We start from the raw sequence: 27,045 nt of genomic DNA, 5'->3' as shown, positions 1-27,045 counted from the left end.
CTTTTAGATAGGTATACAAGTTAAAAACCATCTTGTGTGAACAAGACAAATCACGCTAACGTGGCAAATAATGAAATGCTCATTGCTTTCAATCAAGCAATGAAAAGTTGACCTGTCAACCCGAGAACTAATGGCAATGACAAAAAATTCCTTTTTTCAACGAGTGTGTCAAACGCACTTCGCAGTGAACAACAAATCCTATTACCAAATGCATCGCTTTGCCTTCACTTACACTACTCCGCAACCAATCATTTTCCAAACAAGAATCTTGCAGAGTTGTTTGTAACAGAACGATTCAACACTCCTGTTTCAGTCGGTGAACTGGTGAAATTCCCACCAATTCTTTCACAATTTCCAGACTTTTATAAGCAAAATCATTTCCCGAGAATCCCACATTTTCTGACGTATCTCCACTAGAAATAATAAAGCCCATGTGTTTCAGAAATATAACAATGTTGAAGATTCATGCGCAATTTATGAGTTACAGATAAAAGCAAATAACTAGCAAATAGTACATACATACTCTTAACAACAAAAGAATGACAACAAAACTTTTACATACACTTACCTCTTTATCTCTCTGAGCAAACTTCTCAAACATGTTGGCATAGATCTTCTTCTCTCGACTCCTCTGCTCCTTTATCTTTACATTACAAATAACAATATTATTTGCTGCAGCTTTGTTTTCTGGTTCCAGTTTTAGAACTGCTTCAAAATCTGTTTTCGCCAATTCTGGTTCACCCAGTCCCAAGTATGCCTGTTGACAACAATAAAAAATCTAACAACATATCCTAATGTATAATCAATATTTAGCACTGCTACACAATGTACATTAAAGCAGTGTCTGTGAGTGCAGTTTTGTTTTGTTTCCTCTCAGTTTTACTGGAGCTTAGTTTTATTTGTGGTTCTTCTGGATTCTATACTATAACTTTTTGTGTAATTATTCAGCACAATGTTTGAAACTCTATTGTATACATCTTCAAGCATTTCACTAAAAGTATCAAAAGAAGTTGAAAGTTGTGTCTGCACATTTTCCCCCAAACTTAAACAAAGCACTTTCTTTTAATAATAATAATAATAATAATAAAGGTTGATTCATGTGATTCTGAGATAAGTAAAAAGAGCAATATCTATGACAGGCAAGGAACAAACTTGCTAGTCATCAAGACAGGAAATGCATGTTTTGATGGCTGATATATTAATACAACTTACAGTAGAACTTCTAAGTTCCGAGAACATTACTCTACATTTATGCATATTTTACATACAAATAACAAATTCAAGTCACATACAGGACTAGGAATTTTATCAATCCAACTACCAAACATCCATTTTCGGAATCCAATGTGAATGTCAATGCCCTTATTACTGCAGTAATGTATTTATAACTAGTCTTCTGCACATAAGAGAAAAATAAAAACTGTATTTCTCCATATGAGCGTGCCCAACACCAGTTCTTACCAATCACTAGTATCACAATAGAAGATGTTACATTGTTATGCACGATAAGGCTCTTTGTCCAGTGGCCCATAGATCTTAAGAGCCATGGAGTACATATTATTGCATCATTGTGCACAACGAACCAACCTTAAATGTTTCTAAACTGTGTGAGGTTAGACATTTTTAAGATGTAAGTCCACCTGTGAATAATGCTTGTGCCACCGAGCAAGTATTATCATCTAAACGTATTACTAATTATCCTTCATTTTTGTGTGACCACACGATTCTCTGAAAACAGTATAATTACCTTAGCCACCAATAAACGTAATAGCTATTGTTCACCACACACAAAAACAGACTGCTGAATAGCAAAAAGCAAACCATACCTCTATTTATCCCGACACTTAATGGAAGTGGATTCTATGTGACCTCCTTCCCCCTTTTCACAATTTCCCCAGTAAGAAGATTGTCTGTGTTATCTGCAATTTATTTCAGCTCATCAGGTTCCCTGAGATCATGTAAGCTGCAGCCACTTGATCAAGAAATAACTCAATTGTTTGATCATGAAATGATTCACTACTTAATTCACAGAAAGCTGATAAAAATATGTAAATATGTAAAAATTAAAGACTATAATACAAAAGATTTGCAGCAGTATATACAATGTGTATCACCCTGTAAATAACCAGTTACCTTTAGCTTGTAACTGATTATTTTCACTCCATGTACACAATGGGTTGGTATTAATTTGGATGAATTTTTGAGGTCAGTTAGTGGCTTTTATTTTGCGGTATAGTTTTCTCTACAGTATAAAACATTAACATATTACGTGTTCATTTTCTCACACAATGATATCCAACAATATAACAGTTAAAAGCTCTGAATTATCGCAAGAAACTGCAGTACAGGAGAAAATGAGGGCATTATAAGAAAAATACCAATTTAGATTTGAAATCACTGGAAGCATTCCACTCTGCTGGAAAGCTTCTGTGGATGAAACGTCTAGAATAGAACACAACTTTTACAACAGTGGTTAAAGAAGTGTGAAGTTATTGTGACAATGAGGAAGAAGAGGAGAGTAGCAGTGGATGTAAGTGGTAGAGGGCAAGTAATAAAGACAATGAAAAGTTTCAAGTACCTGGAAAGCATAATAGGTGAAAGAGAAACGCAGGTCCATCGTTTTCTGCAGGGTGTAACAAGGCTAGCCTGGAGCAAAGATGTGCCACCAAAAAATAAGCAAAAGTTATAAATGAATGTTCTATGCTCCAATACTCTCTTATCCATTAGAAACATGGGCAACGAAGACAAAAAGGTGTTCAAATTTCAAAGTAACAGAATAGGATTTACTAGAAAGGTTAGAGAAAGGAGTGAGTTAATGAGAGAAACATTGGAATAGAAGCCCATGTAAGGAATTGCACGAGAGACAAGAGTAAGAGAATATGGACATGTTAAAAGATTGCTATCGGGGGACACTCAAAGTGGCTATACAAGGCAATAGATCTAGAGGAAGACAGACACACAAATGGACTGTGTGATGGAAAGAGGACAAAACTGGGCCAGGGTGGAGACGGAATCATGGTGGATTGCCACCAAAAAGGGGTCTGCAACCTGTACAACATGGTGGTGATGATGGTTAAAAAAGTTTCATCCAAATTCCTTTTTTGTTTGGTGTTCACTTACTGAATAGGGCAGTTCCTTTTGTTTCAATGAATCCATATTACTAACCACAAATCTCTAGAGGCAGTGAGACTACAGGGATGCTCGAGATACAATTCTGAGATGCCTGAACAATGCCCTTCATGAATTTCACTAACTAGCACAATGCAGCGTTCTGATTGTGTTTTTATGGGCTAAGAACATACTGCATGAATGTCATGAAAAAGTAGGCAAAGTAAACAAATTTTTGCTTTTTGGATTATTCTTACAGCAAAGATAGCAGCATTTTGTTTCTGCACAAGATCCTGATTATGATACTGCTAACTGGGTTTTTAATCTGTCTTTAGTATTCAAAAGTTAAAATGATATATCTCAATGTTTATTTGATCACTTTTGACATTAAAATTTCCCTTTTAGAATATCACTGTGATAGAGACGGTACGCACTGTGTTTTGTTTCAGTCGACCTATTTCCTGTGAACAAAACCTAACGTTATTCACTACCCAATTGGCTCAATTATTTAAACTACATTTTGCATCTATCACCATGACATAGTGTCAGTGAAAATAGAAAAAAATTCAAATCCTCTGGCATGTTAAGTGTCAGTTCACTGACATAAGTTTAAGAAAACCTATGGATCCAGAATGGAAGACTGTGGCATCCTCCCTTTACAAATTTCTAGTTAGATTCAATTCTGTTCCCTAATTGTTGAAATAAGATTGCTGCCCTCAACTTTTGCAGGGTTAAATGAAATGCCCCCCCCCCCCCCCCCCCTCTCTCTCTCTCTCTCTCTCTCTCTCTCTCTCTCTCTCTCTCTCTCACACACACACACACACACACACACACACACACACACACACACACACACACACACACACACAAATTCTTTTGATGATGGTGCTCCCCTCTTTAACACCAAACTGCAAGTCTGATGACTTACACACATTACATTACTTTAGAAAGAAATACGTTGATGAACTGACACAATGTAAGTGTGTGTGTGTGTGTGTGTGTGTGTGTGTGTGTGTGTGTGTGGCGCGCACGCGTGCGTGCGGTTTCCCCCTTCTTCATCCACTTGTATGCATAGCTAGCCAAAGGGTTTCTTGAAAGCTAGTGAAGTTTTCATTCCTTTTTTTGTCTGGGCTTGTTGACAACTCAAGTTTATGTTTCAAGCAAAACTCTTCATTTTTACAGAAGTTTCCTAACTACACAGGTTACATGTTTGTTTATATGTAGATGAAAGTTATCCATTATGGATGTTTAAAAACCGGTGACTATATTAAACAAATACAGTCACTTTTTTTGAAATACTTGTTTATTCCATAAACCAGTTTTCTAACCTTTTCAGGCTAATCTTCAGATAGTGCAAAAGGAAGTTACATGACTATTTATAATTTGCTGCACTTTCCCCAGTGTTTTTATTGCATTTATGGAAGTGATTATAAAGGAAATCAAAGAGACAGGAAATTGTGATCTCAATGCTTTAGTCTTTGGCTGATGCCGTGTGTATTTAAAGAGAAACGAATAGGAAAGGTTAGGTAAATAGAACTCCAAGTTTAAAGAGTATCAGCTGACAGCGTAGAGGAGCAAAACAGTAGCAATAATTATGAACAGGACACCTGTTAGGGCAACCTGGATTTAGACAGAAAGAAAATTGAACGTGTGGAAGCTTTCAATTACCTGGTATATTAAAGAAAGGAATTGCCGAACTAAACGTACATAACAGAGTAATAGCTGTATCTACATTTCCTCATGAAATGCAGAACATTGTGTGGGGGCAAGAGTTCCTGTGAGAGCGAAACAGACAATGTTTAAAACTTATCTCCCGCTGATTATTAAACACAGCGTGAAGTACTGTGTAATTAACAAGGCAGATTTGTGCAAGTTCAGGCAAGTAAAATGAATTTTCTATGATCAGTCTTGCAGAAGACTAGAAGAGAGAAAATTGGTAACAGAGATTTCAGGAGAGATATGAAAGTAGAAGTCAATGACAAAGAGACTGAGTACATCATGGTTTGGACATGTGAAGATGATGATAGGCAACTGCCTGACAAAACAATACTTGATAGAAATGTGCAGTAGAAAAGACCAATACGACGACACAGAAAAAGATGCCTGGATCAGATAAAGGAAGATACGGACACTATAGGAGAAAACTGGGGACAATATCAAGACAAGAAATAAAACAAGTAGACCAAAAAGGAGGCCAATTGTTCATAAACAGTCTACCCAGCTTGCTGGCAGAATACAAAGATGATGATGGGTATTGGCTCTTGATGCTGTGGTTGGCTTTGTAATTAGTATCCACTCAGCAGCTTCCACTAAGATGCCGATCACATAGGAAGCTGCTAGGTGGAGACTAATTACAAAGCCACATATCCTGTTGTAAATCAATCTTCAGCATCAAATTATAAAATAGTCAGGTAACTTCCACATGCACCATCTGAAGGTGAGCCTGAAAAAGTTTGAAAGCCTGTTTACAGAATAAACGAGTATTTTTTTTTTTTTTTTTAAAAAAAAAAAAAAAAGTGACTCGTTGCAGTTTTGTGTATTTATAATGTCTGTACATAGTTTGCAGTTTTATTGTTATGTGCAATACTTTGATGCTTTGGATACGATTAAAATGAAGAAGACAAGAATTCACACTAGGAGGCACCACACAAATCCTCTGTTAACAGTATCTGTATCCTCAATAATGGTTGTAACTTCGAAAGGAAATAGGTTCATAAGTTTCTTCAGGTGTACCATATCACAGCTGAAGCCGCTCTGTGGATCATTAGATTACATAGAGCTACGAAGTTGCAGCAATGTCAATTTCTATGTTCCAACTGCTGTTCCAAATAATCTCAGACATTTTCTGTGACTCTACCATCAGGTGATTTAGAGAGCCAATCGAGATTCAAATGATGACTGAACCATCAGACAATTGAGACATTTACACATGCAGCCTCTTTGAACCAGGTACTGCCAGCTCATATAAGAGGGAAATTCACTTAGTAGTCATCCTGAAGACATATGAGCCTGTTGAAATAACCAGAATTAGCGGTCACAGGCCACAACACAAAAATGATCCTTTACACACCCAAGACCCACCTACAGCTGAACTATGAACCAACATACACTGTGTGAAATGCCTAGTCGAAATGACAGCACAGTTGACACCTCGTGTCATTTGAAAATGAGCAAAATAACGACTTATCAGAGTGCACTACACATCTTGTCATCTGCTGCTCAGTTCCCGTGTCATTAAGCCCGGTGATGTTCAGTTTTACATGCAGCTACAAGGAATGGCCATTTGCAAGTTATCCAACTACATGTGTCCAATAGACACAATTTATTTAGAATCAGAAGGTGAATGGAAGATCAGTTTTGATAGCTACTTAGAATGCTATAACCAATAAGGTTTGAGGCTCTAACTTTTGTTTGTGTACGAAAATGATAACTTAGATAAATTGAGAGCTTTGCTTAGTGACCACTACTATTCACACATTACGTATATGCACGCTGTTTCAGAAGGAATAGTAAAAACGTATTGTATTGTTTAAGAATGCAATGTAGATAATACAGTAGAGACTTCCTATGCTCATGGTGGTACATTTAAGAATGTTTACTCATGTTTTCCCTAAACTGCCTGGGACTGGTGTGCAGCAAAGCAGCCATATTTCATTCGAGCATGCAAATAAATACTGTGGGCAAAGTAGATATTACACAGTTGACTGAACATAGTTCTTCGACAAGCTCACATAAATTTCTGCAGATATTGGTGTTCCACACATGAGAATATAGTGAATATCATGTATGCACAGCCTCTATCATTTACAGTGGATTCAATACTTTACAGATGGATATGGTATAAGACTGAAATTTTGTCATTGGTTAACAGAAAAACACTTGAGTAACCACACTGTAATCACATAATACGTCTAAATGAAACCACTTTTCCATATGATGGTACCAACAACACTAGTAACTCAAATCTGTAGTTTGAGGAAAACCTACATGCCTTTGTTGAGACATTTTAAGAACACTTCTCTGTAAATGTGAGATGCAGTGTGATAGACAATCTGTTGAGTAAGCCTGTTGTGTTACCCCATTATCTTGCAGTATTCTGTATCTAGACTTTCTTGAAATTGAGCAACCAGCATTATTAGATGAAGTAAAAATTCCAATTTCCCTGTATCTCACTGCTTTAGATTTCAATTGGTTGGGAAGGTTGAAAAGCTACTGATGGGGATGTTTGAAATTATGAAGACTATAAAGAAAAAGGAAACACAAGATAAACTCATTGTTCAGATGAATTATGCTGCCCTCATTAAAGAACACCAAGATGATGACAGAAGAGCTATAAGTGGTGTTATCATGAAGATTTGAAATGCATTGAAGACTATATGAAAATCAGCTTTGAACTTTATCATTTGCTTTCTTCAAAAACCTTGTGGAATTATTCGTTTCAATTACATACTAACAGCTTGATCTCTATAACTTTAAATAATAATGACAATATTAGGATAGTGCTACTCACCATATAGCAGAGATGCCGAGTCACATATAGGCACACTTTAAAGAATAGATTCTCTTTGCTTTTGAAGGTAGATTGTTCCGTCCCTGAACTTAGATAAACTCTTATAGGTGTGTGTGTGTGTGTGTGTGTGTGTGTGTGTGTGTGTGTGTGTGTGTGTGTGTGTGTGTGTGTATGTGTGTCTAGAGGTCATTCTTAGTCAGCATAACATTATAGTTCGGAAACGGTTTTGGAAATGAAGCTGCTTCAACAACATTATTCTGTCAGGCAGTCAGTTCCAAACACACTAAGAGCATTTGTTTTTTCTTTCTTATTTTCTAGAGAGATAGAGAGAGAGAGAAAAGGATATTCTGAAAAGTAATTATCATTAAGATGATGATGATGATAATGACAATGACAAGGATTATGTTGATAACAAGTACTTTGTTAAATATTTTGTGATCAATTTTAACATGCCAAATGAGGCAATAGTATTTCTCATAGTGGTAAACAACTGAACTATTACCGAGCGAGGTGGCACAGTGGTAGCACACTGGACTCACATTCGGGAGGACGACGGCTCAATCCCGCGTCCGACCATCCTGATTTAGGTTTTCCGTGATTTCCCTAAATCGCTCCAGGCAAATGCTGGGATGGTTTCCTTGAAAGGGCACGGCCGACTTCCTTCCCCAGCCTTCCCTAATCCGATGAGACCGATGACCTCGCTGTTTGGTCTCTTCCCCCAAAACAACCCCCAACTGAACTATTTCAAATCAATAGCTGAATTATTTCTGTACTCTGTTCATCATACAAATAAACGTGATGTTAACAAACCACATACAATGATTGGGGAGAAGTCATAGCACATGTGCACTTGGAAGTAGTTCCCACTTATGTATTAGAACTTTCTTTACTCAGTTATGTTAAATGAAACAAAGATATTATTAAGTATTAACAGCCATCAACGTTATTCAAATCACGCTTCAGCTATGTAATTTTTATTTCAAAAATTGTAGACAGTCACAGTCTGTATTGTGCTCAGATTGTCATGCTGTTAATACAGCAGTATGAAAATGACTGAGGCTGCATCCTGCTCTGTAGTGAAACACACATGTGAACACTGTTAAAAAGGACAACAAATAGGTTGTTCTTAAGGTTTTACATAAATTTAAAGAAAATAAGTCAGTTTTGAAGTTTTCCAGAGGACTATATTTGATACAATTGAGCTTCAATACGCATAGGACTTGTACCGGAATCTGAAATGTAATAGATTGATAATGTTGTGCAGTTAATGGAGTGCTGATTTAAGTCTCACCTTGGTCATACTTTTTTTTGTTCAATTTAAAATACCTACATCTCATAATATCAAATAGGGGTACTGCAAAAGTAGGTTTAATAATGAATAAAAAAAATAGGAGTGCGGGTAAGCTACTACAAACAGCATAGTGAACGCATTATTGTGGCCAAGATAGACACAAAGCCCATGCCTACTACAGTAGTACAAGTTTATATGCCAACTACCTCTGCAGATGATTAAGAAATTGATGAAATGTATAATGAGATAAAAGAAATTATTCAGGTAGTGAAGGGAGACGAAAATTTAATAGTCATGGGTGACTGGAATTCGTCAGTAGGAAAAGGGAGAGAAGGAAACATAGTAGGTGAATTATGGATTGGGGCTAAGAAATGAAAAAGGAATCCGTCTGGTAGAATTTTGTACAGAGCATAACTTAATCATAGCTAACACTTGGTTCAAGAATCATAAAAGAAGGTTGTATACATGGAAGAAACCTGAAGATACTAAAAGGTATCAGATAGATTATATAAAGGCAAAACAGAGATTTAGGAACCAGGTTTTAAATTGTAAGACATTTCCAGGGGTGCAGATGTGGACACTGACCACAATCTATTGGTTATGAACTGTAGATTAAAACTGAAGAAACTGGAATTTAAGGAGATGGGATCTGGATAAGCTGAAAGAACCAGAGGTTGTACAGAGTTTCAAGGAGAGCATAAGGGAACAATTGACAGCAATGGGGGAAAGAAACACAGTAGAAGAAGAATGGGTAGCACTGAGGGATGAAGTATTGAAGGCAGCAGAGGATAAAGTAGGTAAAAAGACGAGGGCTGCTAGAAATCCTTGGGTAACAGAAGAAATATTAAATTTAATTGATGAAAGGAGAAAATATAAAAATGCAGTAAATGAAGCAGGCAAAAAGGAATACAAACGTCTAAAAAATGAGATCGACAGGAAGTGCAAAATAGCTAAGCAGGGATGGCTAGAGGACAAATTTAAGGATGTAGAAGCTTATCTCACTAGGGGTAAGATAGATACTGCCTACAGGAAAATTAAAGAGACCTTTGGAGATAAGAGAACCACTTGTATGAACATCAAGAGCTCAGATGGAAACCCAGTTCTAAGCAAAGAAGGGAAAGCAGAAAGGTGGAAGGTGGAAGGAGTATATAGAGGGTCTATACAAGGGCGATGTACATGAGGACAATATTATGGAAATGGAAGAGGATGTGGATGAAGATGAAATGGGAGATACGATACTGCGTGAAGAGTTTGACAGAGCACTGAAAGACCTGAATCGAAACAAGGCCCCCGGAGTAGACAACATTCCATTAGAACTACTGACGGCCTTGGGAGAGCCAGTCGTGACAAAACTGACAGATGTGAAAATTACCGAACTATCAGTAATGGAAAAACTGGTAGATGCGGATCTCGGGGAGGATCAGTTTGGATTCCGTAGAAATGTTGGAACACGTGAGGCAATACTGACCTTACGACTTATCTTAGAAGAAAGATTAAGAAAAGGCAAACCTATGTTTCTAGCATTTGTAGACTTAGAGAAAGCTTTTGACAATGTTGACTGGAATACTCTCTTTCAAATTCTGAAGGTGGCAGGGGTAAAATACAGGGAGCGAAAGGCTATTTACAATTTGTACAGAAACCAGATGGCAGTTATTAGAGTTGAGGGGCATGAAAGGGAAGCAGTTGTTGGGAAAGGAGTGAGACAGGGTTGTAGCCTCTCCCTGATGTTGTTCAATCTGTATATTGAGCAAGCAGTAAAGGGAAAAAAGTTGGAGTAGCTATTAAAATTCATGGAGAAGAAGTAAAAACTTTGAGGTTCGCTGATGACATTGTAATTCTGTCAGACGGCAAAGGACTTGGAAGAGCAGTTGAACGGAATGGACAGTGTCTTGAAAAAGAGGATGTAAGATGAATATCAACAAAAGCAAAACAAGGATAATGGAATGTAGTCAAATTAAATCGGGTGATGCTGAGGGAATTAGATTAGGAAATGAGACACTTAAAGTAGTAAAGGAGTTTTGCTATTTAGGAAGTAAAATAACTGATGATGGTCGAAGTAGAGAGGATATAAAATGTAGACTGGCAATGGCAAGGAAAGTGTTTCTGAAGAAGAGAAATTTGTTAACATTGAATATGTATCAGGAAGTCGTTTCTGAAAGTACACTCCTGGAAATTGAAATAAGAACACCGTGAATTCATTGTCCCAGGAAGGGGAAACTTTATTGACACATTCCTGGGGTCAGATACATCACATGACCACACTGACAGAACCACAGGCACATAGACACAGGCAACAGAGCATGCAAAATGTCGGCACTAGTACAGTGTATATCCACCTTTCGCAGCAATGCAGGCTGCTATTCTCCCATAGAGACGATCGTAGAGATGCTGGATGTAGTCCTGTGGAACGGCTTGCCATGCCATTTCCACCTGGCGCCTCAGTTGGACCAGCGTTCGTGCTGGACGTGCAGACCGCGTGAGACGATGCTTCATCCAGTCCCAAACATGCTCAATGGGGGACAGATACGGAGATCTTGCTGGCCAGGGTAGTTGACTTACACCTTCTAGAGCACGTTGGGTGGCACGGGATACATGCGAACGTGCATTGTCCTGTTGGAACAGCAAGTTCCCTTGCCGGTCTAGGAATGGTAGAACGATGGGTTCGATGACGGTGTGGATGTACCGTGCACTATTCAGTGTCCCCTCGACGATCACCAGAGGTGTACGGCCAGTGCAGGAGATCGCTCCCCACACCATGATGCCGGGTGTTGGCCCTGTGTGCCTCGGTCGTATGCAGTCCTGATTGTGGCGCTCACCTGCACGGCGCCAAACACGCGTACGACCATCATTGGCACCAAGGCAGAAGCGACTCTCATCGCTGAAGACGAGACGTCTCCATTCGTCCCTCCATTCACGCCTGTCGCGACACCACTGGAGGCGGGCTGCACGACGTTGGGGCGTGAGCGGAAGACGGCCTAACGGTGTGCGGGACCGTAGCCCAGCTTCATGGAGACGGTTGCGAATGGTCCTCGCTGATACCCCAGGAGCAACAGTGTCCCTAATTTGCTGGGAAGTGGCGGTGCGGTCCCCTACTGCACTGCGGAGGATCCTACGGTCTTGGCATGCATCCGTGCGTCGCTGCGGTCCGGTCCCAGGTCGACGGGCACGTGCACCTTCCGCCGACCACTGGCGACAACATCGATGTACTGTGGAGACCTCACGCCCCACGTGTTGAGCAATTCGGCGGTACGTCCACCCGGCCTCCCGCATGCCCACTATACGCCCTCGCTCAAAGTCCGTCAACTGCACATACGGTTCACGTCCACGCTGTCGCGGCATGCTACCAGTGTTAAAGACTGCAATGGAGCTCCGTATGCCACAGCAAACTAGCTGACACTGACGGCGGCGGTGCACAAATGCTGCGCAGCTAGCGCCATTCGACGGCCAACACCGCGGTTCCTGGTGTGTCCGCTGTGCCGTGCGTGTGATCATTGCTTGTACAGCCCTCTCGCAGTGTCCGGAGCAAGTATGGTGGGTCTGACACACCGGTCTCAATGTGTTCTTTTTTCCATTTCCAGGAGTGTATTTGTTTGGAGTGTAGCCATGTATGGAAGTGAAACATGGATGATAACTAGTTTGGAGAAGAAGAGAATAGAAGCTTTCGAAATGTGGTGCTACAGAAGAATGCTGAAGATTAGATGGGTAGATCACGGAACTGATGAGGAGGTATTGAATAGGATTGGGGAGAAGAGAAGTTTGTGGCACAACTTGACTAGAAGAAGAGATCAGTTGGCAGGACATGTTTTGAGGCATCAAGGGACCACAAATTTAGCATTGGAGGGTAGCGTGGAGGGTAAAAATCGTAGAGGAAGACCAAGAGATGAATACACTAAGCAGGCTCAGAAGGATGTAGGTTGTAGTAGGCACTGGGAGATGAAGCGGCTTGCACAGGATTGAGTAGCATGGAGAGCTGCATCAAACCAGTCTCAGGACTGAAGACAACAACAACAACAACAACAACAACAACAACAACAACATCTCATAAATAAAATTCATCATTTTTTAAAAAAAAGAATAATGGACGTGGTCTTATTTCTAGTTACATATTGCATGCCACTTTCCTGTTTTCATGAACTTTTAATCATCAATGTTTTATGAAAAAGGGTTGCTTGATTAAATAAAAAAAAATAATTTTTTATGACAAAAATGAAAAACCAAGTATTCTTAATCTGCACTATGTCCATTGTTTTATACCACAGATGTAGTCTCACATGAACCAGAGTGATAAGTGTCATAACATGAAAAACAATCCTTTCCACAGCATTGAGCACACCATACAAATGCTGTATTTTTACATCTGCTACTGTGCCATTACAATATGAACGCAACAGAACTGATATGGAGCCCAGTTAAGGGATTTATCATGAGAAATAATAAGACTGTTAAGCAATCAGGCATACTGGAACTAATGCATGCAGCTTTTGCACACGTCACTGCCGAACGCTGGTGGGATACAGAATAGCACATCAGGAAAGAGGAGAAAATGCAGCGCCCGAGTGACTTCATGGATTGTTCATTGACTCATTATCAATGTAGCAGTTAACAGTTCCAGAAACGAAATGGAAGGAGCTAAGAGATTACCAGATGACTGACTTTAATACCTTCAGCTGCTTCAGTATTAAACAACATGGTGAAATCCTTGCAGTTGCTTTTGCATCACACATAACTCACTCACAAAAATCACCCTGTTCTTAAGTTAGGAATTTTCATCACTCTTGTTTGTAATTAGAGTACTATGTTAGGTGAGAATGAGAACATTTTATTCTTTCTTCCAGTCACCTAAAAAGCATGTGGCAGAGTTGGAGTTTTGCAGATTATTATTTTATGCTCTTTAAAAATTTAAAGACCGTCGAAGCTATGTTGTTTCTCTGCAACTGGTCACGTTACTGCAGGTTAGCTGGACCAGCTGACTGACCAGTGCCGTACAAGTTAAATGCGCTGGTACAAACGCGAAGGAATACACGGTGTAATGTTTATATCCAGTTTATTCTTATTACGAACACAGTATACTACCAATACGTTGTAAGTAAATAACTTTTTTAAAAATACTGCTAATAATGTAAAATACAGTTAGTGAAATCTAATCCTATGAGCAATATATAAAGGGCACAAAGAAGAGTCAGATATTGAATGATAACAGTGAAGGACACTGACTGCCACATACTCACATAAACATTATCAGGAACTGGCAGTTTGAAAGGGTTCTCATTGTGGGTCTCAATTTGGTCAGCTGGTTGACTCATGCATTATCTAGATCTGTGGCGTACTCACATGCAACAGTGGCTGAATGTTGAACTGTGTGGAAATGTGAGGGCAGCATTATCATCATCAAGTTTCCAGTTATCGACATCTAATGGCCACAATGAATGATTACTTTGATGTGGACCAAATAATGGACTCCCTGCAACATTGTGTGTCATCCCGCACCATTAAGTGGATACTAGCAGCAGGTGTACTACAGAATTACAGTTCCACGTATTTGTTGCTGTTACAACAACAACACAAAATGCTGCATTTGGTGTGGTCACCTGACTAGGAAGCACAGACTGCTGATTAATGGTACCACATTGTAATTAGCAATTAATCACAGTTTTGTATTACCCTGGATGATCATCAGTGAGTATGGCAGCAACATGGGGAGAGTTTCCATTCTTCCAATGTTTTAAAGAGGCACACCATCTAGTGTCACAATGTGGGGAGCCATTACTTCAGGTCACAGTTGGTAGTGACCGAGTTAGCTCCAATAGCAGAACAGTACAACATGGACGTCTTGCATTCTCACATGCAACCTATAATGCAACAACATTACGGTGGGATTTTTCAATAGGACAATGCTCATCCACAAACAGTTTATGTCTCTATGAAATGTGTGAGGAATGCTGAGATATTCTTGTGACCTGCAAGATCCCCTGATATGTCACTGATAAAACATGTGGGACCAGCTCAACCATCTACTCCATCCCAGCACCACAGAGAGGATTTCAAGCATGAGTTACGTCAGCTGTGGGTCAGCCTGCCTCTGGAGAAGACATGATCACTTCCCAACCAAATCGGTGAATTCATCTGGGCTAGAAGGGATGCAACTGCATACTGATAAGTGAACTCAGTGTCAAATTCTTTATAAATTTGACTCGATTTTGTATGCACTTAAAAAAAAAATTAAAAAAATCACAAACTCTCAACCTGCGTAGTTTCATTTTGCTTTCTTCTTACCTTCTGGGTGCTTCAATTTTTTGTCAGGCAGTTTATGTAGTCAGTAGGCTTATGCCTATGCAGCATTCACCTTCTGCCTTTAAACTTCTTTAACGTCTGACTCTACAGTTTTAATTTTGCACCAACAGCTCTCAATTGTCATGATGTAATGAATTCTTGTAGCCTTGCTGATGCAATCCTTCTGCAGTGTAGACTGTAGTGAAATTGTGTTTGTCATCAACTGCGATGATAGTCACACTTCTTGAAGGTAAGCAATGGTGAACACATTTCTCTTCACAAGTTTAACATATTCTTACTGGTATTTCCTTTTTATTCAGAAAACCCACGATACAGAATGACATGTTCCTTTCTGCTACTTCTTCCAAATTTGTACGTATTTTCTCTCATAATTTTTGTTTTATCACTTTCAGATACTGAATCAGAGCTTCCAAATCTGAGTGTTTAAGTTCTAAGTGTTCATTTTATGTAAGTCTTCCTTAGACCAAACTTACTATTTGGTGAGACTTTTTGGATATTTTCATTTGTGTGAGCCTGTCTATCTTACCAGACAGCATAAAAACTCAGGTGCTGTGTTTAATAATATATGCTCAATAATCTGCACTAACCTGCCCACGGCGAAATAATCCCTTCTCACTGGATGGTTGGACCTCGAGAGCTTTGTTACACTGTTCACGTGCTTCAAAGTGTTCCTCAAGCTTGAGGTAACACATGGCAAGATTTAAGTGTCCAGCCAGTAGAAGTGATTTTCGTTCTGGTTCCTTCTCTTCTTCAAAGCCTGAAAAAAAAAAAAAAAAAAAGTAGAGATAATATGGGCATAGTGCAACCACAAACGTTTTTACAGTGCTATAAGATATTGAGCACAGATCAATACTGTGGGGAAAATTATTTATGAGACTACAAACCTTCATGCACACGACAACAACAAAAAGAATTAGTTTATGAAATTAGTGTTAAGCCCATATTTTTATTGTAAGTAACGGTGTGCTTAACAACTGCTTTGAAGTTTAATAAACAGAAAGCACCAACCTTCTCCTACATGAAATTTTGCTTTCCATTTAGAAAAACATGACTTTTGGTCAAACAAGCAGAAAAGTAAATTAAAGAACTTTATCTAAAGGTATTATTTCAAATTTAACAAATTAAAATATTATTAATTTACTTTGCAACATTTAGGGGCCTGGAAATTTAGCTGGCCTACTTATTTTTGGGAAAAATTAGCATCTGTGAATGATCAGACATATAGTTTCAAAAAGTTGGCCTGATATATGCCTGAAGACAAAACCGATAGCAAAATCACAGTGATTGAAGACAAAACAATAATAGAGAATAAATAGTTTTTATTCTTCATGAAAGTGGAATGTTTGCTTTAGTGAAAATTTCAACAGTTACCACCCCCCTTACAGAGGGACCACACTTCCTTACAATTTTCCCAATAAATCAAAGTCAACCATTTGCCTTCCCTACTACTGACCTTATGTGATCGTTCTGTTTCATATCATTTTGCTATGTTATGCCTAGATATGTAATCTACATAACTGTGTCCAGAAGCACACTCTGAATGCTCTATTCAAACATTGTTTCTCTTTCTTATTGACATCAACTTACATCTTCATATATTTAGAGCAAGTTGCCATTCATCACATCAATTAGAAATTTTGTCAAAGTCATCTTGTACCCCTCTACAATCAGTCAACAACACAGTTTCATCAGCAAACAGCCTATCTGTTAGAACACTTATGTATATTGAGAACAAGATGTCTGTCACACTTCGGTGGGGCACCGCTAAAGATACCATCATCTCTGATGAACACTCGCCATTGAGGACAATGAAATGTATTCTATAACTTCAAAAGTCATTGAGCCAGTCAAATAACTGGGAACCTATTCCATATGCTCAGGTCTTCTTTAACAAAGGGGCACTGTGTCAAACACTTTTCAGAAATCTATAAATATGGAATCTGTCTGCATCCCATAAATCCACAGTTCCCAGGAAATTGTGCAAGAAAATGGCACAGTGAGTTTCGTCCAAGTGATGCTCTCTAAATCCGTCCTTACTTGTGGACAGAAGCTTTTCCATCTCAAGCAAATTTATTACATTTGAACTGCGAATATGGTAATAAATTCTGCACAGAATCAATGTTAAGGTTATTGATCTGCAATTTTGCAGGTCCGTTCTTTGGAGCCAGCTGCTTTATCTTTGAGTTGCTTGGGATTTTGTACAGGGCGAGAAATTTGTGACAAATGACGTACTGTATTCTCTATAGAAGGAAAATACTACATAAGAAAGTAAAACCGAAGGAAAGGGAAACATAGCAACAAGAATGCCACACAAAATTGTCATTGGCTGGCCACTTACATAAAATATGGGCAAGCTTGTCACACAGTGAGCAAATTAAAATCCTCTCCCTAAAATCTTTGTAAAAACATTTGACATGGCACAGAACTTTAAAACTTTAACCACATTCGTCCGAGTGTTGCCTAAAAGGGATGGCAGGTCCGCTGGTCAGAAAATAAAACACAATCCAATAAAACGTGGCGCACAGTGACCTGAACGCCACAAATTGGAGGATCCTCCCGCCGGAGCAGGAAGCCATGCGTCATAGGGCTGTGGCCTATTCGAAGCCGAGGACTGGTGACCCTAAACAGTGCACACCCCTGCACATTGAGTCACCCTGAAAATAATCCTCTTGGCTATGGCCAGTCTACCAAGATACACAGCAGAGCTGCTGTGAAGTGAGGGAGCAGGAGGGAGGTGCCAGCAGTAGTGACACTACGAACACAGGCAATGGGTCACAGCTCGGTAAAGACACAGTCTATAAAATCTGTGTGTCCAGATTCCAATTCCTGCCTGGCATGCAGTTCTAATCTGTCAGCAAGTTTCAAAACAGTACACACACTGCTGCAGAGTGGAAGACTCATTCTTGAAGAAATCTCATTCTGAGCTGTCTCCAACCGGGAATTTTATTATGTTTTCATCTTCCTTTTGTGATAATTCTTCAAGTGAAAAATTTAAGTCTTACAGACATGTAGCACTAACTTATTAAAGCATTTAGGGGTTTAATAATAATTATTTTAAGTTTAGAGTGCACAACATCTGGATTGTTAGTGCCAATATTGTTTCAATGGGGAGGTGATTAATTACACGATCTAAAATGGTACAGATAGGTACAGTTATACAGACACACCCCAAAAACTTCTACGAAAAGTAAGTGTCATTTACACTTACAGGTTACCCAAATCTAAGAAACTGCAGGTGTCCCAGACCAGTGTCAAATTCAGAGGCTACTTGAAACAACTCTGTTTTACTTTGGTGGCTAGAGAAAAGTAAGCCACACACAGACTTCGCTGACCACAGCTCATCGTCCATTTCCAATTACTCATCCTTCAAATGATGTGCGGCCTCATGCAGTAAGTGAGGCTACCACACATGGGGGAACTGTATACTGTGCCGCAGTAAGCAATGTGAGACCGTACTCAGTACCCACATTTGCCAGTCCATTTCTCCAAATTCCTGTATGGCCAGGAATCTGACATAATTTCACCTTGTCCTCCGATGTTACAGGCAAAGGAGAGTACTCTGTATCGAATGAACTGATTTCTGGGAACTGCACCAGACAGACCAAAGTGTACTAAAGAAGTTCAAGTAGATGAATTTGCTAGCTCTGACAGTTTTCATCTACTCCAGGGTCCTCCATGTCAAACTACTCGCTTGTTTGATAACAGACACTCAACGACATAATGGGGCCAAAGCACTGAATAAATGAAGTTGCCTTTTTCAGATTCAGGGTTGATAGTAAATTGTCAAATAAATGCAATACTGATGCAAAACTCATGTCTGTAAATGAAATCTCACATTTGCATCCCTCTTATACTAATATTCCAGAGGTAGAAAATAACATTATGCCTCCCGAGAGTTTGGGGTCAGTAACTGGCCCGATACTCAGTGACAGACTGAAATCCCTTTACACCAATAGGCAGTAGGACTGATTTCTCATGAAGCTCAGATTCTTCTGTCCGATATGACTGATTTTCCTTGGTATGTACTCAACCAGGTAAAGTACTGGTAACAGCAGATGAAACAAGGTCCTATTTGCCTGACACAACAGGAACAGTTACTTTCAGACAGACAGTTCACAAACCCCAGCACAGAACTCAGTCAGGTACTACAGGCACCTCAAGCAGTGTTAGTCCCCTACAACAGACAGTGTTTGTGTGTTTCACCTGCATAGGTGTCCTAGGACCTGTGGCTATGACAATTCAAGATTTTTAGAGGTTTAAAAGCCTCAATTTCTTAAATTCCCTTCCAAGTGGCAACATACCATATCATAACTAAAAGAATGGCCACAGATCCTACCTAACACTTATCATACTCAACACTGCAAAATGGGTGAATTAAGAATGCGTAGAAAAAAAAAAACTTTAAATCGACATGCAATCATTTCTCTGTGAGCACCAAAAGCCTGTACTCTGATGCAATTTTGTCTCCAATCAGTATGCTGCTATTGCAGTAGTGGATGAAGGTAACAGTTAAGAAACTCATTTTTTGTAATGTATATTGCACTGGCCTTTGACAATGGACATAATATGACTGACAGCAATAGCAAAGATAGAAGCATCAAGGATACCTCGAGGGAAACTACTGTGCAACTCCAACTAGTCTTTACATACTGTAGGTCTTACTGCATAGTTGCCAATGAGGTACTGTCTGCACTCAGAAACATTGTTACATGTTTGTCTGCTGCAGAGTGACGTTATTGATAGTAGAATGACATCATCTGAACTAAACCTGAAAGGGAAATGTAAGACGGCAGTTTGTGATCCAATCCAATGTCATTGTTATACAGCTACTGAGCACAACACCAAGATGACCAGCAACCCAACAAATTGACAATGACAGAAGTGTTAGGGAGACTTTTTTCTCCAAATGTCTAGCAAGTTTCCTCTCAACAAGATGAAAACAATCAGTTATTGACAAAATTATTTAACTGGATGGATTAAAAAAAATTCAACTCCCTAAGTGGCTACACACACACACACACACACACACACACACACACACACACACACAAAAGACAGTTGTAATTGGCAAGCTTTCAGAGCCAGTGGCTCCTTCTTCAGGCAGAAAGGTTGAAGGGGAAGGAAGAGGGATGACGGAAAAGTAATGAAGAGGTCTAGGAAAAGGGGTAGATTTGGGCAAAGTCACCCAGAACCGCAGGTCAGGGGAGACTTACTGTACAGGATGAGAAGGAAAGACTGATTGTTGGGGACTGCATTGGACGAAATTTGAAAACCTGAGAGCTTAAAGGTGGAAGACAAAGTAATATGCAGACAGAGATTACTGCACAAATCTCATGCAAGAAATAATATGATTGAAAAGCTAAGTGCATTGTATGTAACAGAGGTGGGAAGGAGGTGGTGAAAAATAGATGGGAAAGACAATTAAAGACAGTTAAATCACAGTGAAGAAATGTTGAGATGGAAAAAATTAAAATAAATTAAGGCCAGGAGCCCTATTCTGTATCTTTCCGTCATTCTGCCAATTGGTTTAGTACGCAAGCACACCGAACAGTCTTGTTTTCGAAGGAGAGCCCCAACATTATTCTGTAAGCATTTCGGAAGCAATGCCAAAAGGTTCTAGCAAACCTAAATGCTGTTGTCAGTTCTTCTCGCGCCAACAAATTGTTTATACGCATTTTGCCTCTTTTATTCATGATGATGATTCACAAATAAAAGAAGCAAAACAAGTATGGGAATAAACTGTCTTCAATCAGTTGCATACAGGGGGCATCTCTACAAATCCGAAAAAACTGTTTAAGAGATTGTCAAAGAATAAGATGCACAGAAAGTGGTTGTAACTTGTTCCTAGGGATCCAAATGATGAAGTAGCCTACTTCCCTTTATGATGCATCACCGATTTTGTTCTGAAAAACAGAATTTAAAAAATGCATTTTTGAGAGCAGGTGGTGAGTGCAGCTGTAGACGTTCGTTGTAGTTTATAGCATGCATCTGATTAATCAAAATGTTTCATATATGGTGGTACAATCTGAAAATATTGGGGCATGAATCTTTCATCTCTGTCTACTGTTTTAAAGGATTTGATCACAGATAAATATTTGTGACAAGCTAGAGTATAAAGACAATTGCTGCTAGTTTCATTCACAGTAATTTAAGTTGTGCTCTTAGATTCCTGTCTGACCACACTCTTGGAAATTGCCATGTATTCAGAAAAAAATAATGAATTATTTGTGACAACAAAAAAGTATACATGTCAAATAAATTTTATCTTTCATTTCTTAAACACATGGAAGTCATGAAATCGAAGATAATCATTACTGAGAAAGCGCACTCTTATTTGTAAATAACAATGAATATTTCAGAAAAACACTTAACTTTGTTAATCTTCAAAGTCTCCCTTACCAAATTCGCTACTACAACTCATGTGCTTACAACGCTCGATTCCACATAATTCCAGTCGAGAGGGATGCAGGCTGACTTTTTTGCGAATGATGCGAGCATAAGCCATAAATGCACGAAATTTTGGAACGTTCTCTAACACGTTTCACAAAATTCCTTTGCCTTGTTACTTAAAAGTTTTAAACCCATTTCAATAATTAATATATAAGTCATTTGCGGAAAAAAGTACGCCAAGTCACTAATAACTTCTGCTAACACGTGCTAACACGTAAGCAAAGCCAACCTCTTGAAATTCAATGATTTTTTAATCTCTTAATTAAGTAAAAACAACAGGTATTTTGTGAGAATATTGACCTAAAGTATTTTTTATGTTATAATCATTCGCAGAAACAACAATACAAACCATATTAATAACAAAGGAAAACAGTCTGTTATGAACTCACTTTCCACCCAGACACGTCCTGGTGGTTCTTCAGTAACACAATCACTAAATCTGAAGCGGAAACTGCTGAATTTTTAAAATAACCAACTCTAGGCGTAAATAAACCACCATGAACCGAACAGGAGGGCCATATCGAAATTCAAAACCTCTCGGTACAGTTACCGAAAAATCAGCAGGAGGACCGATCAGTAACAGGTCTCAGAAGCTTACTGAGTAGGAACTTCAGATAAAGACCTGTAAATGACGTCACTACCAAGGCTAACCTACTGCACCGATCGGTATGAATGACACAGAATAAGGCTCCAGGTGGGTGGCAGGAACCAAGGACATGTTATAATGCTAGTTCCCACCTGCAGAGTTCTGGGAAACTGGTGTCTGGGGGGAAGAATCCAGATGGTGCATGTGGTGAAACAGGCGCCGAGGTAATGAATGTCATGTAGAGCATGCTCTGCAACAAAATATTGCGAGTTGCCAATATGCACCCTCTGCTTCTGCCCATTCATCCTAGCACTGATTAGGATGAATGGGCAGAGGCAGAGGGTGTACACTGGCAACTCGCAATATCGTGTTACATCATATTAAAGATGTCTCCAAAACGCACCACTTTTAGTGTAGTTCGTTGAACATGTTACCAGTTCATATTGTGATATCTTCAGCCTCATGGTATGTTGCAGTTATCAACGAAGTGATAAGGGCGAGGGAACCCTAACAAGAACTCCCTCACAATGCAACTATAAAAAGAAACTTGCTAATAAACACATTTTACTCCTCAAATGCCATCAGCAAGCAAAGAAGTTCCCCAACTGATGGTAACGACACATTCTGCGTCTTTCCCCCCCCCCCACCCCCCCCACCCCTAATTATTCATACAACTCGTGCTTGGTGGTGATGTTTCACCATATTCTTGTGCACTCTACTGAGACATTTGTAAACTTGTGTCTTTCGTATGTGAATAGAACTACCGATGCGAGAAACAATAAAGTACCTTTAGCAGTATTAAAACATCAATTAATGATGCCACAATGCATAGTTCGATGTACAGATGCACGGATTAGAAAGTGAAAGTTGTCACTAGGCAGACTGTCTTTCAATGCAAACAGGAGAATGTGAAAATCAAGTGGAGACTGGTAGTACAACCTCAGGCTACGCAAACTGAGTCTTCTGGAAGCCCATAAAATCTGTAGTCCATATAACCTATGACCCCAACCTCTAAGAGCTAACTGGAATTTTGAGGCATAGCTACTATCTGCCCAAACAAAAGAGTCACTCGAGATGAACAATTCCAAAATAGTTGCTGTTATTATTTAAGCCTGTGTCCAGCTGATATTTAAGTCTGTATCCCTCTCACAGCCTTTATCTATGAGCCATGCGTGATCAGGATGTAGCAGTTTTTCCACAAAGTGGTGACTTTCCTTCAGCTGGCATAATCACTAACATTATTAAGCTATATAGTAAAAGCTAACTGTTGATACAGTGAACATCTTAACGAGTTGTTTCTCTCTTGTTAATGTATATGTTGGTTCATTCAGATTACCTCAAAATTTGCCTCTGATGGGATGTGAAGAACAAAATAAATGCCTGCCCACTATGTTTTGTCATAGCATGCTTTTGGTAAAAAGATATTGCTGAAGACGACTTTCTTGTTTCCAAAAAACAAATTCATAGCTGAAGGGCAACCATTAATGACACCGAAGAACATTCCAAACGAAGCTCTCCAACCTGTACAGCGAGGTGGAGCCTCACTGGGAAAGTCATGTGAATAGAGGAGGTGAGTAAACACAAAATAAAATTATTATTTAAAAATGTTTGGCTAGTTTTTGAATAAATTTTGTTTACTGGCTGAATGAGTTCCTAAATGTTATAATGAATACAGCATGTTCTAATTAACTGCTAAGAAGCATAATATTCCCTATTTTCAGAAATGAAAGTGGTGCAGTTAAATATTTAACTACAGTTAAGTTCACCTTCTGCTTCATAAAATTATGTTTTTGAAAAAAGTCAAGCGAGCAACATTTCAGCTAACCAGTGTGGCTTTGTTAAAGAGTGTACTGCAACTGACCTCATATTTTCTCTGTATCAGTTCTCTCAAACACAAAGAGAAGACCATATCATACAGAATGGTAGAGTTGAAGATGACAGAACAAAATCCAGTTTGAGCTTTTGCTCTAACAACAGTTCAGGCAGTCACTGAGCACAGAAACAACGGACAATCAAAGTCTGGTTATCAGGATAGGGACTGGACAATGAGCCCTCTCAATCTAGGTCCAGATTCTCAACTACTGCACCATCTAACTTCACATACTGTTAAAAAACACATCACACTGCTCTTCTAGATTGGGAATAAATCATCTAACCACACTCTATACCACATAATCTGGTGGGATCTACAGGACACTGCACCCCATCTCTTAACTGACTGGGGTTGAATGTTTTACAAGAAAATCAACACCTGTGTACACATCAAACAGTGTCACCACCACCACCACCACCACCACCATTTTCATCTTCTTATGTACCTGGAAACTCTTCCATTTGTGAAATATTTTAAATTAAAGATTGAAATTTACGAGACTTCTTGCCACATCAGTTCAAGGTAAAACCTCGAGCTTTCACCCTGAACTGACGCAGCAAGAAATGTGAGAATGTTATGTACGCCAGTGCAGTTGCGAAAGACTTCGCTCTCATTGAAATTTACCGACTGCAGTTGACTGTGTTTCCACCTACAAAGTGGTGGAATGTTGGGCAACAACATCAGACACTGAAAGGCACATCTAAATTATGAAATTCATTGTTCCACACCCATACTCAAATACATACAATAAAACTTTTCTTACCTCTCGCATAAAAAAATCAGATTATTACACAAACATTATTTTGCTTAAGTCTGTTTTCTGACATATCCTTGCAAATATTGAGCCACTGAACACGAATCTAGCACTTATTATTCTGTAGTATTTGTATTTTGACTTATATTGATTGTTTTACTATCTGAAAATAGAGACTTCAGAGAAAGAAGTGTTGACTGCAACATCCGCTATATGGCAGTGAGTGTGTGTATTTAAATAGATGGTCATATTATACATTCATCATATTAATTTCTTTGCAGGTGAGTGTTTTTATAGCCTGACTACACTTTCAAAAAAGTTTGACAGCTCTAAGACACACACTGTAACATCTTATTAGCTGAGATAGCATATGATATACAAATATAGCTATTCATTATGCGCTGTTTATCTTTGAATGAGCTTGCAATTGTTACCACAAACATTAAGACTATGAAAAACACAAGTACGTTTAATCTTTATTTCACAATACGTCAGCTAGAAAATGCAAATTACAGGTTGACTCTTTCTGCTATGTGTGTGGCTCTTATAATGTACCAAAACAAGTTATACACCACATTATCCCCAGAAATACGCTCTATTCTCTTTAGAAAGCTAATTTTGGTTTGGCCATAACAGATCTCGAGAAACGATGGGCGTCACATGTAATGCGTGGTAACTGTCTATTTACACTGGAACAATGTTTGCCTAGTAGAAGAAAAAGTGTGACATCCACTACGCCAAGAGTGTGGAGGAAACCCAGTAAACATCATAATTATTGTTATTTTTGTATGGTGGACTTTAAACATTTCAAGAAGGGTAAGAGCTGACGTCAGCTGCAGTATCCTGTCATACCATCCTCCAGAGCATCAACCTTGCATGGCTAAATTCTGATGATTCCTTCACCTTCAGCTGAAATAGTGCATGTCGCAACAACAAACTACACAGATAGTCCATATGAATATTTTAGTGACAGTGGCACAAAGGAACCTTATCTGCAGAATCAGCAGAAGTTGCGTGATTTAATCAGAGATTACATCTATCCAAAAGTAAGTCTAAATTTTTAGTTTCACAACTTAACCCTTCAACTGCTACAAAGACGTTCACTGCATTCTGTGGAGAATGCAGCTTTGTTGACACACGATACAGCTACCCATGCTGTGAGACCTCCTTCCAGCATTACCTGTATACTGGTTCTGTTGCACGGCCTGGTTTTTCTCTGCTGAGCAGTTCTGGGATGCTGGGGATGAAGATTTCATCCGCTACTCTGGGTTTTGCCGCCCCAGATATAAAATAATTATAGTTACTCTAACAACTTAAATTTTTCACAATAAAACTCCTATAGAAATGAATCACTGCGTAGATAAACATGCAGGAATGTTAATATTGTTTCATGTCTAAGATTTACACCTTTCTTAGGAATTTTTACAAGGTTGTTAGAAGCCTACGATGAACGCAAAGTGTTATTTTCGATTCATGTCAGTAACTTCAGTGTTCTTTCACAGTTACTTTTCCATAAACATGCTGTCCTAAACTGTAACAAATCAAGGAAAGGATGAATCTACCAGGATTATCACTCTAGTAGACCAGCAGATCTTGGGAACCAAAGTAATAACCATTTTGTTCAAATTTCTTGATTCTGTTAATGAATTAGTGACACAGTTGTAGCAGCTATGCAGGCTGCTAATGAATTTTAACCCTTTCAGATCCTCTAGCTACAATTGTGGACATTTAACTTTTACTGTGTCTTAGTTGCAACTGAAGTATTTTTCTTAAGTGGAAACCTGAAGTACACAGTTGTGAATGTTCAACCTTTTCATCATGTGCACGTGCTGCCAACTATTGGGCATCACTACGAAAATATTGACAAGTCAATGAAGCACTGCACAGCAGCTCGTGACCGCCAGAATATACAGATGTGGTTGGTTCATTGTATTCCACTGTATAACGGAATACTGTTATTGTTATTTTGCATGGCAATTACTGATGACTTTTGCTATTTATTACAATATAAATAAATTCTTAATTAGTTATTTTAGTCCTTAAAGTGAAGCCAAATGTGAAAGTATGTTTTGAAAATGAGTACATATTTTCCCTAAATAATCACCTAAGAGAATAAATAAAGATTTTCCTTACTCCAGAAAAAAATCAAGTCTGAAAGGGTTAAGAATACTATTTGGCGAAA

The 27,045-nt window shown here is 38.9% G+C and overlaps 1 protein-coding gene across 4 annotated transcripts in view; it reads right to left on the bottom strand.

Moving 5' to 3' along the window:
- The window catches only part of LOC126281338 (peptidyl-prolyl cis-trans isomerase FKBP4-like), a 126,066-nt gene that overhangs the window by 37,661 nt on the left and 61,360 nt on the right, over nt 1–27,045 (bottom strand). For all 4 annotated transcript variants that reach the window (XM_049980223.1, XM_049980222.1, XM_049980220.1 and 1 more), the window contains exons 7-8: nt 15,788–15,957; nt 569–757 (exon numbers count right to left, since the gene is read on the bottom strand). In XM_049980223.1, coding sequence (XP_049836180.1) covers nt 569–757; nt 15,788–15,957 — 359 coding nt within the window. The remainder of the gene's footprint in view (nt 1–568; nt 758–15,787; nt 15,958–27,045) is intronic.

This window comes from Schistocerca gregaria, chromosome 7 (assembly GCF_023897955.1).
Source record: "Schistocerca gregaria isolate iqSchGreg1 chromosome 7, iqSchGreg1.2, whole genome shotgun sequence".
NCBI classification, from domain to species: Eukaryota; Metazoa; Arthropoda; class Insecta; order Orthoptera; family Acrididae; genus Schistocerca; species Schistocerca gregaria.
This window is presented reverse-complemented; position numbering and strand designations above follow the sequence as displayed.